Below are 17025 nucleotides of genomic sequence, written 5' to 3'. Positions count from 1 at the left end.
CCTCATCAGCTGAGATGTAGCCCCATGCACAAATGGAACAACACAATACAAATCTTGCACTGAATATAGCATTATTACATGTTACATGGGCTTTTTCTGAGGCTTCAATTGCAGGGTGTTAGTTCTTCATAGATTTTAATTCCTTGAATTTACCCTAGCAACTGCTGTTTGTGGAGGATACTTGCTGGCCTTCTAGAGGAAGGCGGTGATGAAGGGCATCTTGAAATTGATGTCCTGCTTATCCATGTACATTCATCTTGGGTGCCGAGGTTGGGAAAGCTAGGGAAGGTTCTTCAAAGCTCTTAAAGCAGGAATCCTACAGTCCATAGTTCTGAGCATTGAAGCAAATAATTAAGGCTGAACGCCCAGGATATGGGAAATACACAAAAAGAGGTTATCTGAAAACATGTTGATTTTCAAGAGTTAAGCAATATTCCATAAGAACACCTGTGAATTCCTCCTGTGAACTCAGTTCTCCAGGTGGCGTTCTCCTGCTTTCACTGCAGGATCACTTTTTCTATACCCAGAGTTGCTTGCCTGATTCGTTAGATAGTTATCTGTCTGCCTTAATAGAGGTAGTGTTCTCCATGTGCTTTAATTATTGATATTCTGCATATTTAAGAGTGTTGCATTATGTGTTGTGGTTTTGCCCTTGTGAGCAGCCACGCTCCCCACAAGTTGCTCACGTGCTCTCCCTCGGGTGGGATGGGGAGAGAATTAGAAGAGTGAAAGTGAGAAAACTGGTAGGTTGGCATAAAGACAGTTTAATAGGGAAAGCAAAAGCCACGCATGCAAGCAAAGCAAAACCAAGGAGTTGCAGGTGTTTAGCCATCCCAAGGAAAGCAGGGCTCCATTGTGCCTAACAGTGACTTGGGAAGACAAACACCACAGCTCCAAACGTCCCTCCCAGCTTTCTTCTTGTTGCTGATCATTTTGAACCTCATGTTTGGGTGATAATACCATCATGTTATAAACCTCCCAGAGGCTGTGTTGAGGTTGTGTTGCCTCTTTTTGTATTATTCTGACATGTTTATTTGATCATGTTTACATGCATATTTTTATGAAGGTCATTTCCAGCATTTCAAGAAAGTTAAACTGAAATAATTACAATTTCAGTGTGTGGAATCATGTTGACTGTGCCTTGTGTAAACAACTGAGTTGCTGACATGGTTGGGATGCTAATGCATATAGCTCATAGTCCTCTGCTTTTTGAGCTTATGGGGTAAATAACTCTGGAAGGTAGCTGCTGTGCAAATAAATCAACCTTTAATGTCGGCTGCAGTCACATACTTTTATCAGCAAGTTCCACCACCATTTGCTAGAATGTGAAGATGTACTGAGATTCAGAGACTTTGGAATTCTTGCCAGTTTCTTTGTGTTGTAGTGGTTAAAGATCCTGCTCTTCTGGCATTTATTACTCCCCTTCTGTGCATGTTCTCTCTGGCTTTTAGCAGCTGTATGGAGCATGCTCTGGGCAAATACGTAAATTTTCTGGAAATCCTGATAAGTCTTAATAAGTCTATATTAAGTGTGTGCAAAAAGCAATTTTAACTTGAGCATATCTGGGCAAGCTTTAAGCGTAATGGCAAGAGGCACACACTGCTAAGCTGATCCTCTGGCTAAATTTCTGATCTCTGCAACATGGAGTTGCTGTAGCTGCTCATTAACAGCAGACCTAAGCAGAAGATACCGTCTCTGAACCTTCTTATACAAGAGGTAGACTTTTTAGTTGAACTTTTTCAAAACCATTTACTCTAAAGCAGACTGGAAATAATTGGCTTTCAGAGCTGAAGTTTGGCAAACCTATAAGCAGTTGAAAATAGGGTCTTATAAGTTAAAGTGAAGTACAACCTTAATTGACATATTTGTTACTGATGTCATCTGTAGCACCCTAAAAGCAGGAATAGATAAAAATCTAATTAGGCAGGAAATAGTACTCAGATTAAAGGTATGTATTTTTTTCTTTGGTGAGCCAGTACAGAGAAGGGACTAGAGCCAAACTGTCACAGCTGTCTCTTGAAAAACTGGGTCTTAGTCATCAGCCACATTGCACAAATCTAACCCATATTTGTCCCTAGCTTGCTTGGGGTGTTAGTTTATAAAGAACAAAACTCTTAGTTTACCTGTATTGTAATAAAGTGGTGCAATACAAACCAGTTTGGATTATGTCCAGATAAATTTGATGGATTTGTGCTGTTTGAAAATGCTTGTGTGTTTTCTTATGTTGCACTTGTGGTGGGTTAGCACTACAATTGTTTATAGTCTTTATTTGGAACATTTGTAGCAATGACAACTTCAGGTATTGCTAATTTAGAGCAAAATCATATACTGCATTTTTTGCCACATTTCTAGCTGCGTTTACACAAAGAAGAATAATTGAAGTCTGTAGAAATCTGTGTATGTGTGCACTTGTTTCAGAGTCAGAATACATGATACGTGTCTAGTCTGATCTGAAGACTAGCACTGTTGCACAATCACAAGCTTGGTGGTCCACACTTCTCATACCACTTCATAGACAAGACCATGGAATATGTATACCCTTAAGTGTGCAAAAGTTTGTTGGGTTTGGTCGTTTTTGGGGGGAGGGTGTTGTGGTTTGTTTGTTTGTTTTTAATTTAATGTTTGCAAATCCACCAGTTTTGTAGTTGCATTAATAGGGGTATGATAAAATGCAGCCTTGTTGTCTCAGGTGAAACCATGAAACCAGAATATTTCTGCTGTCAGATTATTTTATGTATTGCTGGGTATTGAGTTGAAGAGGCAAAGCGTATGCATAAGACATCTTGTGCTAGAATACTGAAGTTTGTTTGAGAAAGCATACATACAAAGAAATATACGTTCTCTTGGCAATAAACTTATTTCCTGTATTTCTTCAGGTGAAATAGTAACTTGGTTTTTTAGGAATTATGCTTGCTGTAGCTAATGTAAAAAACAATCACAGAAAAGATGTTTTCAAAAGAATAATCTAAGAAATTGTGCAGAATAACACATTGTAAATGATCTGTAATTATGATGAGAAAATGGTGGTATTTTGGAATTATGTGGACAGGTCAGTGTATGCAGTAGAAGATCACTGGGGCTTGAAACTGATGCCTAGAATAAACTGCAATTCCTGCATTTGCCTATAAGCAACCATTCAGAGAGAGCTTTATAATTTTCCCGCTATTCATTTCTGCATCATCAGGCTATAGTTGATTCGACATCTGTCTGTCAAGGAAAGGGATTCCAACCTTCTCATCTAATTTCTTCTATTTGTCATTTAAACAAATATCAGTGAGGGAGTCAACAAAATGCTGTGTTCACACAAACAATGTATAAAATACTCTGTGCTTTCATCCTCATTCTAATATCAAGTCCTCCCTCCAGTGGCTGCTGTAACAGTTTTTTACTTTGTCAAAAAGAACTGGAAATTCTCTCTCTCTCAAAGCTAAATTCAGATTTATTTATTTATTTATTTTGGTGCTTCTAGCTTGGCAAGTGATCCTGTTACCTGCTGTGTCCTCAGTGGCAGGGTCTTAGTCTGTTAAAGGAAGAAGCAGGGCAGCTGTTGTAGAGACAAGGATGCCAGCAGTTCTTGGTCTCAGCATTTATTTATCTGATTAGGGAATGGGGGTTAATTTAACAAGGTAAATCTGTTAAGGTAAATTTTATGTTTCTCCCCTTGTTATTACCCAAGTCTTTGAGCACCTGTATGTATTTTGTAACTGCATTAACTTACCTATACCCAATTATGAATTTTCAAATGTTGTGTAGGGAGGACTACTCAATTTGTATGACTACAATAATTTTCATCTGGGTTGTCACAGAACACTATCCTGTCGTTTTCTAGCACTGCTAATAATTTTAACTGGAATGGGTTAGTTTCTAAGTGATTTCCTAGAATGTACATGGTACAAACTGATGACAGATGAGTGTTGTGCTTAGTTACCTTCTATCAGTGGACTATTTGGAAGCATCTGATGAGGAAAATCTTTAATACCATCTAAAAGTGTGACAGCATTTGAGTCGTAATATTTACATTGACTACGTTATATGCTAGAAAATGCAAAAGAAGTCTCTGTGGTTTTGCTGTTAATTTTGTTGATCGCTTGTGTTATTAGTGCTAATGTGATTGAAGTGTTAGCCAAAAGGTGCACATTTTAACTGAATCATGTCTTGTTGTGTCTTAATTTAGAAAGTACATAATCTAAGCAGAGCTTTCCTGGTGGAGTTGTCTTTTAAAAAGACTTTTGGCAGTGTACTGTTATTTCACATCAGCTTAATCTGAACAGCCAAGGGTGGGAGTCTCCCATAGACTCCCATCCAACTTGTGGAATGAATTATCAGGCTTTCTTGAACCCCAGCTTAAAATGACAAGCAAACAACCTCCACCACCTCAAACCCTCTTCTTAGTTTATAACTGTCACCCCCTTAAATTGCTGTATTTATCCTTAATGTAAAAGATGATGTTAGACATAACAGGTTTTCTCTAAAGACAATAGAAAAATAGTCTTTATTATGCTTTACTTTTTTTTTTCCCTATCACTTTTACACGAACTACTGTTGCATAAAATAAACCATAGAGGGGTTCTTTCTTACAAGTTTAAGTTATTAGGAAGCCAGTAGTACATTTGGTGACTCCTGTTACTCCTTGTTTGAAAGTTACAAATCGCTACAGGGATACAGTTCATGCAAACTCATCTATGATTAAGTATATTAGGAAGAAGAATAAAACAAACTGGTAATGACTGACAGATAAAACAAAGAACCAAAAAAGATTAAGGGAAAAAGATTTCAATGTACAGAAGTCTTTTTATGGAAAACGAAGAAGCACTGTAGTTTGCTCCCTTGGTGTCACATTCAAGATGAAAGAGATTGGAGTTTTGAATGTTTGCGTTGTCTTCTGTCCAAGAGGAGAAATCTAGAAATACATTTTGCATGTAAATTCTCACCATGAATATATTAAGGTTTGTTCTAGCTGGACATTTACTTTATACGTTTCAATGCTGATAATGTGTTATTGTAGAAATCACAGTGGTTTAAAGCTGTGTGCTCGGTTTAGTTTCATTAAAACAAAATTCTATAGTACAGTAAGAACAGGATAAGTCGGGTTAATTGATGAAGAAAATCCTCAAAGATTCTGGAAGTTCTGTTGATTATGGTTTGTGTTTTCTTTTATCTTCTACTTCGGACTTACAGGTGTGGTGCTTTGCTAAAAGACTTACCATTTACAGATGTTGTGTTAGAATCACCAAAAAAATGTGTCAATTAGACAGATGTCCTTTTAGGATTAGGGAGAGGTTAGTGCGCATTTTTGTGAACTCGATTCTTTGACCAAACTTGATAGTGGACTGTGTGTCATACTTCGTTGTAAAACATCTTAATCCAGGATAGTGTGTTGGGACTTCAGACTGTCCAATATAAGTTTGAAGAAGAGGAAGAAGTTGATTTTAATATTACCTTACATATCATAGGGCATTATAACACTCAGAGAAGTTTTGCTTTTGGAACAAGTTCTGCTTAAACAAAAAAAACAGTAGCAAATGAGATCTGCTGAACTTAATTTCCAACTTTTGTTGATTTTTCAGATTGTTCTTTGAAGATTAATGTACGTTTTCCTCAGTATTTCCATTCTGTTGACAATTTGTGTAGTGATGGCTCAGCTCCAGCAAGGAGGCCCAGATGAAAAAGAGAAGACTACTGCATTAAAGGGTGTGAGTCTTTTTGCTTTCTTTTTACATATATTGACATTTCAGAAACAATGTGAGTTAACTGTGGGTTAGAGTTGGGGAATTGCAGTACTGGAGAGACTATTGGTCCATCTGTGCTAATGCGTTTTGTCTAATGGTGTGTCCATTTTCAGTATTTTCATATGATAAAAAATCTGTGGTAAGGAGTAACAGAAGAAGGCATCCATTATTTTTTTTTAAATTTTCATAATTATCCTTTGAAAAAGTTGACTGGTGCTTTTGTGTTCTTGGTTTCTGGGAGTTATCATTTAATTTGTATGCTACTTATGTTTTATAATTATGCAACCATATTACAGCTTTTTAAACTTTGCCTGGAATGTTAGCAGGGAAAACATTTTCAGGCCATTGATTTATTTCCATGTTGATTTTATGAAGTTTTCTTTGTATTGCATAAAGACATAAATGGACCTAAGTGACTCAGAGTAACTTTCTTGAGGGAAAAAACAAATAATTCTGTAGACTTTACTGAAGCTGACATTTTGCTCCTTTGTTGTACTCATCTGATAAATACAAAAATGATGAAAATGTGTTATGTGACTTGTGTGAAATGCCAACTGATTATAGTTTATTAAAAAAAGTATACTTCTATGTGTAATAAAACATCTTTTTTAGACGGTGTTATTCAATTTTGAAAGTTGGTTAGACCTACAAGTAAGCTAATCAAGGACTGGATTTGAAGTGCTTGCATCACACATTTACTCTCTAAATTCAAAAGAGAAAAAATTACGTGCTTTGCAACTCTGGTGTAAAAACTTGATTTTTACTGAAGTATTATTAGAACTATATGTTCTGTTATACCGTGATGGTAGATGGTGGTTCTTCAGTTACAACTGTGGGTTTTGTGACATGATTGGTGAAAAGCTGTGGCGCTTTTTTAAACCTTGGACTAATTCTGTCAAATTAGTATATTTTGAGGAAATTATACTTCATTTTTGGAAAAGCAGAACTCCCACTTTATATTTAACATTTGTTTGATCTTCATGAAGGTTTAGTGTCCAAGAAATATTCCACATAATGAAAACTTCCTCTGAGGCGGTTGTTTTCTTCATGCAATGTAGTGAACTCCCATTGAGTTATAGAAGGACCCCTGTGTATTGCTCAGTTTTGGCCTCTATTGAGCTAGTTCCAAATTTAGTTGGAGAGTCCAAGGTCTTAGGTGAGAATACTGGATCAGATCTTGAACGAATCTCAAAACTATAAGAACACTTTAGCTAATTTTAACTTGAAAAATTGCACAGGAAGAAAGTGGCTGCGTAGGTGGTTGGAGCACAGACCAATTGCAGTCTGCTGCAATTCACATTCACTTCATGAAATCACTCATTTCGTTTCACTGAAATCACTTAGAGAAGGAGGAGCTGGAGACAATCTTGCGGACGCTTGAGTGAATGTCATGTGAAACTGAAGAGCTATAAAAGAGCAGGCCAAGGAATTCTCAAGAATGATGAAACTAGTCTTCAGTAGATTTTGAACGCTAGAAATTTCACAGGATTAATGCACCAGTACTAAGCTTTGGTAACATGGGTAACCTATAGGCTTGTCATCGGCAACAAGACTAAGCAAACATAGTGATACAAAACCTATTCAAGTAATGTTTCTAAGTAACTGAAAGATGAAAGTGTAGTTAATGTCAAACAAAGCAAGTTTAAAGAAAATGACTTTTCAAACTGTTTTCTTTCCTTTGAGCTACAACTTTGGATGGTAAAGGTAATAAACCAATGTACTTAGAATACGTAATGTGTTTCCTTGGTAATACATCATATCTTAATTTATGAAACAGCAATAATTCAGACTCAGCATTGAACTGAATGTTTGTGTGGTCTTCAAATTCATCTGTGAGGAGGTAGGAGAATATCAGTGGAACCCTGCTGAATAAGTTCTTGATGTTTTTTAATGAATAATCACAGAATATGTTAGAACGCTAGTGCAGGGTTGTGTGGGTGATGAGCAATGAGAGGAGAGACGATTGTGCACTATTTAATTGTTTAGTAGTTATATGTAAGCAAAAGATACTGCTGTATGCTTGCCTCTGGTTAAATGTAAACCCTTAAATGTAGCGTAAAGAATGCAGACTACTCTTACTTTAGTGTACTTGCCTTAGTGAATGCAGGCTGTACTAGGTTACACCATCCTAATCTGAAAGAGGAATGTATGTCATGGCTTGCTATAAAACACATGGCAGATTTCTCCACCTTGAATGTTTTTAAGAGAGGATGGTTGAGAGGAGGATTCAGATAACTCTAAATAAAGAGTATAAAGAGATACAGAGATATTTGGGTATCAAAGGGAAGGTTAGGGAGTGTTGTAATCACACAGCTGGTAAATGCGTGTGAGATGATGTTCATTTGGTAATCTGAGGTCTTCGGGAAAGCAAACAAGAATGTATCGGTGACTTGATATTGAAGCTAGGTAAGTTCATGTTAAAACCGTGATGCATACCAAAGATACCTTTCCCACATTGAGGGTAATTAGTATGTGAAACAAATCACTATGTCTTCGGTGGCCTGTCTGTCCCTGGACATTTTTTGATCAACATTAGAGAAGACAGGTAAATAAGTAAGAAGATGTACTGACAATGAGGTCCGGCTTTTGTATCTGGAATAACAAAGTCCTGTGTTTACTATTATATAGGTTGCCCTTCTGCCCTTAAGTCCTACAAATCTGAACAAACAATTTTTGTCAGTCCTATAGTGAAATAAAAAGACATAGCTTGCATTATATAATTTTTCTTTTCCTTTTTTAGACTTATTGTCTAGAATAGACTTGGATGAACTAATGAAAAAAGATGAACCACCACTTGAATTTCCTGATACTCTGGAAGGATTTGAGTATGTTTTTAATGAAAGTAAGTCGTATATGCTTTCTAAAGGCTATACTTAGAATAATGTTGAGAGGTTATCAGAACTTTTATTATATCTTACAAATCCCTATTAGAATTTCACACTTTGCTGTTAAGAATAAAATTTTAAGCCTTATTGTTAACAGACATGTAAATCTAGCTAAGTGATTTTTTTTATTTCATAAAATTGTCACAAAAATCCCTCATTTTTATACAATACTGTAGGTTTGTACTGTGCTTACTTTATGGCTCCGTGTTTTCTAATACAGAATTGTTGATACAAAAATTCTGAAAGAAATTTCTGTAACGTTAGCGTTAAAAAGCAAAATTAAAGTGGTCACTCGTTTAAGAAAAGTTTTATTTACTGATTCATTTTTATGGATACAAAAGAAGGTATCACTTCAGGTAATAATTTATCCAAGCTATTTCATTAATACCAATAGGAAAACACCTATTTATATTGATGGAAGGATGAGCAGTGTGATAGACTGTCTCTTACTCTTCTGGTGTGGGTCATAGCTTTGCATTATAGCTAAGTGTTTGATGACAAGTACTTCCAGCTAGCTGAATCTGTGTGTTAAATGAGTTAGTAGTATTTATGATTTCCAGTGCATACATTTTAAAATCCAGCTGAAAAATAAGCCTCTGAGCTGAAGTAATACCAGACTCCAGGAAATGGCTCTTTCAAGATTGTTTGAAACCTGTAGGACAAATGGGGATGTTTACATTCTACTTCTTTGCAGTGACTGTTCTGTGAACAGAAGAACTTTAGTTTCTAAATCTGCCTGTCTAACATCTTCCACTTTTAAAGAAAAAAAAAAAAAAGAGCTTTCCTTTAAATGATAGTCATTTATGCAACACTTAGCTTTTTAATACCCTGATGGCTTTCACAGGAAGGTACTTAGAGACTAAAAGTGTCATGAAAGTGATGCTCTTTCTTTGATGGGAGGGGTTCAGCTCTGTCACTTTTCAGCTCCTTATTTTTAGATCTGCACAGTGTCTACTGTCTTCCTTACTGACTTCAGAGTTAATGGTTCATATGTGGTTGATAAAAAGGGCTGAAATTTCAATTTTGGGGAATGATGTTTTAGAATGATGTTATTGAATATTCCATCACTAACCTCACAGCCTGAGTGATTTCCATGGAATGCAGCAAAACCTATTAAGTATGCTACTGGTCAGCAAAGCAAAAAAGGTCTCCATTTTGCTTTTGTACATTTAATGCAGATGTTCAGTCGTGTACTCTTATGTCAAATCATGCTTCTTTTTATGATGGAATAGTAAGGAAGATTTTTATGAGATTCAAAGACTCTGAAGAAGGCAAGGGTTCCAGAAAGCCAGAGAAAAAATATACCAAATATTTGCTTCACTCTACTTGTGGAGGGAGCAGCTTTATGTACTATTGAATGGCATAGTTGAAGAATAACTAGCTGAGAAGGAACAGCTGAAGGTAGACTTATGATGAAAATATGAGAGGGAGGGTATTTGGACCGGAGGCAGGGATATGAAGTTGGGGAGAAATATTTCCCTGGTGTCTAGTACATGAGGTAAGACAGCTCTGGAAAAAAAAGTCAAATAAGCAGGTTAAGTATAACTATTAGTGATACCATATCTTAAATATATTTTATTCAATACATCAAGAATCAAATTGTAGAGATCCTGAAAAGGTGTGAACTAAGTTAGCAATTTCCTGCTGTTCAAGAGGAAACGTTTTGCTGAGAAACCTTACTTCCATCATGCAGACATTTCAACTTTTTAAGGAGATACTTGTTCTTATCCCTGTTTTTAATGTTTCTCTGATTTACTGCAATTTTGTGATGCTCTAAGTTCATAACCTGTGTTTGTTTAATAAGCTGAAACTTTACGGGTAAGGTACCTATTTTCTGCAGTTTGCTTCCTGCTTGTTTCCATTTTATTACTACTGTTATTTTAACTCAGTCCGTATCTTTATCTGTGGTTGGGTACGCTACTAGACTTTTGCTGTAAACAGGGCCAACTACAAAAAGTTACACTGGAATCTAAGAATAGCATGTGGTTTTGCTCTGATCAAGCATTCCACTTTATTCTACTGTTGTAATCTCATTGTACCCTGAATCTCAGAGCTCTTGATAGCAGCATGCCTGTGAGTTAAGATACTGACCTTAACTGCAGAAGTGGTTTCTGCTGATTAACTTAAAGTGTTATTAATCTTGAAAATAAATTTTTCCTTTCCTTCCAGCCTCCAGCTGATTTTGTACTCACATTTCTTCATAAATGCTGTTGGTTTTGAAGTAGGGGATTTGTAGCTACGATTTGATCGCTTAATTGACAACTGCAGATAAAATATTAACTGCTAACGTTTACATTTCACTGTTAATCCAAAGCAGTTGAGACATAAGTATTTCTTGCAGAGCAGTTTGGCATTTGATACCTGCATGTAATTTCACAGTCATCACTTGTCTTTTAGTTTTATCTAGTAATATATACTATTCAAGGGGAATGAATTTTGTTGTTAAGCTACAGTTGTTTTCCTTCAGAAATATAACCAAAAATGAGAAGAAATTCGTAATAGCCCAATTTTTAGATGCAAAGTTCACATTTAAGTTTCCAGTAATTAAATGTGTCTTTTAATGAAGACGTATATCAAAATGTAATTATTTTGTTTTTTTTACAGAAGGGCAGTTAAGACACATAAAAACTGGAGAGCCATTTGTTTTTAATTATCGTGAAGATTTGCATAGGTGGAACCAGAAGCGCTATGAAGCTCTTGGAGAGGTATATAAATTGTGTGCCTGTATGCATGCATATATGTATCAGTGTGTTGTGCTTTTTGTTGTGTTTCTCTGTAGGAGTGATACTTGTAGATATGTTAATAAAGGTTTAGTGAGGCTGCAGTCATTTAATAAAAGGTATTTCATGATTTGTTGTGTGTTAATGCTGTAGTAGTAGTTTCCATTATTTGCTGTATAGTTTAAGATGTGATTTAGACTACAATTTGACTTCAGTATATGTTCAAAATAGAATATCATCTAGATTATACAAATCAGCAAATACTCTACAGTGCAGTATTTTCTTTAACTTTCTTCTCCTCAGGGTTAAGCACTGGGTGTAAAACTGTAGCATTTTACTTTCTAGATGAAAATAAATGCATTGGCTGGTTTTCTTACGTTACCAGGAGATACCAGGAGTCACTAGATTGGTTAAGTAGAGATCTGATGATTGATTGAATATTTGTTGGTGTATTAAATATTTAGATGCTACTGGTACTTCCTAGGCTTTTTGTAGGCATGTTTTGAGTGTAGTAGGTGTAAAAGTGACTGACCACAGTTCCTTTTCTATGTGAATTTACTTCAGCTTCGGTGCCATGCTTTTTGTAATGCGTTAAGAGTCAAAGCACTGACTGGAGAAGAAAGGCAGCTGATGTCAGTGAATGCAGACCAGTGTGTACTGAGGTCTTCCTTGCACTGTCACAACCTCCCCTGCCCAACAGAAAGAACAGCCTCAGCACGCTGACTTCCAGGTAGTAATGCTGTTCACATCAGAGTGGCTGTTGGAGAAAGGGGATGCGCAGTTCTGTGCATAAAGTAGGGATTTTTTTTCTTACAGACTACATGATATTGCCTGGCGGTTTCTGTTGGAATCATCATGGCATGCCATTCAGAACTGCCTTTGCCCCATTGCTTGTCCACTTTCATTAGCATTATTGTTTTAGTAAGGATTAAACACTTTATTCCCCACTTACACCTGTCACAGTAATTCAGATACTTGGAGATATGTTTGTTTGCACATGGTTAGACATTTTGTCTTTTAAACTTTCTTTTTGTCATGTTTAACCCCAAGGGCAGTTCAGCCCCCCTGACAGCCTCCTGCTTGCTCCCCACCATGGGAGGGGGGAGAGAGTCAGAAGGGTAAAAGTGAGAAAATCCATAGGCTGAGGTACAGTTTAATAGGTAAAGCAAAAGCTATGCATTTAACAAAGCAAGACAAGGAATTAATTCACTGTTTCCCATCAGCAGGCAGATGTTTAGCCATCTCCAGGAAAGCTGGGCTTCTTCATGTGTAATGGTGACTTGGGAAGACAAATACCTTATTGGAAGATAACTCCAAATGTCCCCCTTTCCTTCGCATTTCCCTCAGCTTTTATTGCTCAGCATGACGTTACATGGCATGGAATACCCCTTTGGTCGGTTGGGGTCAGCTGTCTCAGTTGTGCCCCCCTCCCAGGTTCTTGTGCACTCCCAGTCAATACACTTCTGTACTGGAGTAAAAAGACTAAAATGTCTGAAATGACAGCCAGTCCTACACTACTGCGAAGTAAACAGTGTAAAGTATCTTGATTGAGTTTCTTGGATGGATAAATAAGTATATACTTAAATTTATACCAAACAGTTTCATATAGTTTCTCATGCTGCCAAGAGTGCATTTGTTAAAGCTGAAGAAATATCTAATTACATGGCCTTTTCCAAGTATAGCAGGATAGGCTCTGGGAACTTCTGTAGGCACTGAGCATGCAGGCTCAAGAAAAGAGTGCACAGCAGAAGTCTCTGCCTGTCTTGATTAACAGGAATAGCATGCCATCTGTCCTTAACCTCCATGGGGTGGTGATCTGGTGCTCTGTGCTCACTGAGCCCCTCTGTTTCATTCAGGGATCAGCCTGGGCTCTGTGCTGGAGCTGCTCAGCTGTTCAGCACCGCTTTGTCCTGTTAGAGCTCTGTTGCCAGGAATTGAAGAACCCTGCTTTTTACCTCCTCCTCCTTGTTCCTGTAAGGACTGTGGCGGGGAAGGGGATGATGGGGACTGCTACTTCTCACCTCAGCTATATGTTTTTCCAAAACAGGGGATGTGCTATCACCCAATCTGTTGCATTGTCTAAGTTACTTGATACAGGTTTCTTCTAGCAGGAAGCAGACTGGCACCTGTTGCACAGCCAGCGCGTGCAGACCTTTGTGTGTGCCTATATTGTTCCAGTATCCCCATTTTCCAAATAAATGAGTTGGACAGGAGACCCCTGTAAGGATTAGTGTGTGTCTGTATGGGTTCCTGTGCGACCGCACCTTCTTGTATGTGTTTGGCAACATTGTAAAATTTCTCGTTCTGTGCATATGAGTAGTGAGTGCCACGGCTTCCACCCATAGTAGTATGGATGACTGTGGAGTGGCTGGAAGACAACGGACATATTATGAGCAATCCAGACCAAGTCACTTTGTTGTAATAGCAGGCCGAGCAGGCCAAAGCTGTAAGAAGCTGCCGGTGTTGTGAAGGACATATGCAAGGCCAAGGGAGACAGAGAAACCGTGTATTCGCGGAGAGGTAAGAGAGTTGGACAGAAAGATGAGAAAAACCAGGATGCTTGCACAAGGAGGGAGCAGCATGTGGTCACCACACCGGGACCGATCATGGGGGAGGTGGAAGCGTGTGAACGAGTAGTTTTAACCTCTCACCTTTTACATAGCAAAGCCTGCATAGCGTGTGTATTTTTAGCTGGGGGTGTAAATCGGTGTGGGTCTATTAATAGCACCTGTAGAGTATAAGTTGCTGTGTATCCCTTAATAAAGTGGCACCAACTTGATCACATTGATCGTATAAGTTGTGTCTGAGCCTTCTGCGTCAACGAATGAATTTTTGTGATCTTCGGTTAACCCGGAGGTGGATGTGTTCATGAAGTGGGTGCCTTACATCTGTGATCTTTGTGCATTTTGCCTTATCATTCTCCAAGTCCAGGTTTGAGTGATCTCTGAAAGTGCGATTAATTTCTATTGGTAGGTAAAAAGGAAGGAAGGTTTGAGGTCAGGAATCTGACAGGGTGAATTGTTTTCAGTTGTTTGTTTTGTAGGTTTAGAGAAAAAAAGAAACACATCTGTGTTTGTCTGTTGTTTGTGAGGTGCTTGATACTACACAGTTCTTCCAACAAGCTACAAATTTATAAATGCTCCATTGTCTGGTTTTGGCACTATGGTTGTTCATATAGAACACAGGCGACGCTGACCAGCAAGACCATTGGCATTTGTTCACATAGATAAAGCCTTCTTTTCCGCCATAGATTGGTGGATCACTGATGCAAATGTTGAATAGTACAGAAACAGTATATTGCCCTCTGATTTTGTAGTCTAGGGTAGGATGCATTTAGCAAACTGTAATAGTGTAAGAAGAAGCAGCTCCTATAATTTGTAAGGTGGTGTAGTAAAATCTGGCCTTATGCCTTTGCTTTGAAACATCATTCTTTGGCTTTAGGAGTTCTCTGATATGTATTTGTTGCTGAACATATATGTAGGTGGACATACAGTGAGATGATAAAGTAGCTCGACTTGTATCATCAGACAAAAGTGTTTGATGTATTCAGTGTCTCCATTGTTAGCTCAGTCATTGTATGCTGGTTTTCTAATTTTTAAAGGATATAGCCGTCCTGCCCAAGGCATCTTTTTTTTTTTTTCACTGTACATATATATTGTGGTCTGCTTTTACTGTGTTTTGCTAATTTTAAGGAGTGGGTGTACTTCCTGACCTTGTTACAGCATCATTCTCTCTTCCTTGGAGCATTAATAAATTTCCATTTGGTAATCCATGATTTTTTGCTGTTAAAAGTCATGAATACGCTATCTGTGATGTTCTGCCATTACTCTGGCTGTATGGAAATTGATTCTTCACAAATTACAATGGTTCGTCAACGTCTCCACTTCTTACATCTCTTTATTCTTCATTCATTGATCTGTTATTTTCAGGCATACAATTTGTTCTGCAGCCTCTTGATATGTGCTCCTAATAGACAATTTAGTGAACTGTTCATAATTTTGTGATTCTGGTTCAGTCATTGCTATTGCGGCATTGAATTTTGTGGAGAGCCTCTCCATTTGCTTTTTAAAAATTAAAATGGCAACAGAAGTGCACAGAACATGGTGTTGCAGCTGCTTCTAACTGCCGATTATTCCATGTGGCAAGTTTGAAGTACGATTGAGAACAATTTTGTGACAACAGTTCAGTTGTTGCAGACATACCATTCCCATTCAAGGTTGATTGTTGGTTTTTGGGGTTTTTTTTCCCCTGGCCAGGAGTTAGAGATTTGGATTCTAGGTTAAACTCCAGACTAGACTCACATGATGTATATGTCTCCTTGCATTTTAAGTACATGTCTATGTTCATTGTTTGTACCGTGCTTTCAATTGATACTGTAGCTACTGAAATTGCCAACAGTCAGCTTCAGCCTCTGCTTCATCATGACTCTGAAATTAGCTGTAACTGTAAAAGTAAAATCTGCTGTTGGGACTTTACCTTGCATTTTGCCAGTCATGCCGTTTGTGTTGATAACAAGATTTCATATGAAAAAATTATGTTGACATTCTCCTTCCATAGTCGTACAGTAAGCAGAGTATCCCTAGCATCAGTAGGCAGTTACTGTCTGTCCCTCTGCATGTCTCTTACAGTTCTAGCACTGGGTAATTATAATTTGGTGATTTCTTGGAGGCCATTTAATTTGCAGAGGTTTTTGTGAGTGCCATCACTGTTGAAGAGACTTACCTGTACTGACAGCTCGCCTACTCATGTCTTTAAGTCAGTCAAACAGAATTTGTAAATATGTGGATTATAATGTGGACTGTGATGTAAATGCCTCTGCTGTGGTCCTGTTCAAGCACTAGTGTATGCCATCTCTTGTAATTGCAGGCTGTCTGACCTACAGAAGCGTATAAGCAGGTGGCAGAAGAATTGTGGTTATTTTTTACAGTTACCACACCGTAGCACAAGAAAACACCTTATATTCATGTTGAACAGATACGGAAAGTAATGAAATAGAACACCTAAGTCAGAAATATCTTGCATGTTTTGTGTATGACAAGATACAGTTAATTTTACATAATCAGAGAAGTCTCGTCCCACTAAATAAACGGCTTTAATGGATGCGCACAATGTTAGGTCCAACTCATCATAAAGTAGATTAGCCATCAAGGTTAATGTTTGTGTGGGGGGAAAAAAAATGAGTATGTAGAATTTTGACAATGACAACCCATAATTAAGATTGCTAAGTAGTAAAATGAGATACTTTTTTTTTTTTTTCCCCAGATCTCCTTTAAGTTAAAGAACAGCTTGGTCTCAACATAATTTAAAAAATAAGCGTTCACCTGCTACTAATTTCCTCCTTGGTTGCAAAGAGCATTATTTGTTTGGATGACTGAGAGAAAGAAGCTATTTACATAGCACAAATGAAAGCATAGAGCAGCAGAAGAGGACATGTAAGTTAATGAAGAAGGAAGCATTAAGTAGTCTGCATTTGAAAGGATAGCTTCTTACATGAATAACCCAAAATCTGATGATAGGCTGCACGTGCACCTGATAGTACTTAAGGTCCAATCTTGCAGCCGAAGCTCATGTGAATAAACTCAATAGGTCTGATCTTGTGAATAAGGGCTGCAGGATCAAGTTCCAAATAAAATTTGCAGATGATTAGTAGAAATCCTTACACTCTAGTTTCAGTTTCTTTGCACAGACAGT

At 37.6% G+C, this 17025-nt stretch overlaps 1 protein-coding gene across 2 annotated transcripts in view; it reads left to right on the top strand.

Annotated features, from left to right (window-relative positions):
- Positions 1-17025, top strand: part of FAM172A (family with sequence similarity 172 member A) — a 270150-nt gene that overhangs the window by 15401 nt on the left and 237724 nt on the right. Inside the window, exons 2-4 of one of the 2 annotated variants that reach the window (XM_056323941.1) lie at positions 5568-5691; positions 8470-8571; positions 11219-11319. In XM_056323941.1, the coding sequence (XP_056179916.1) occupies positions 5586-5691; positions 8470-8571; positions 11219-11319 (309 nt within the window). In that variant the 5' untranslated portion in view covers positions 5568-5585. Of the gene's footprint in view, positions 1-5564; positions 5694-8469; positions 8572-11218; positions 11320-17025 lie in introns of those variants that run through there. The other variant, XM_056323942.1, reaches the window with a different exon arrangement.

Source organism: Falco biarmicus, chromosome Z, assembly GCF_023638135.1.
Source record: "Falco biarmicus isolate bFalBia1 chromosome Z, bFalBia1.pri, whole genome shotgun sequence".
In the NCBI taxonomy this organism is placed as follows: domain Eukaryota; kingdom Metazoa; phylum Chordata; class Aves; order Falconiformes; family Falconidae; genus Falco; species Falco biarmicus.
This window is presented reverse-complemented; position numbering and strand designations above follow the sequence as displayed.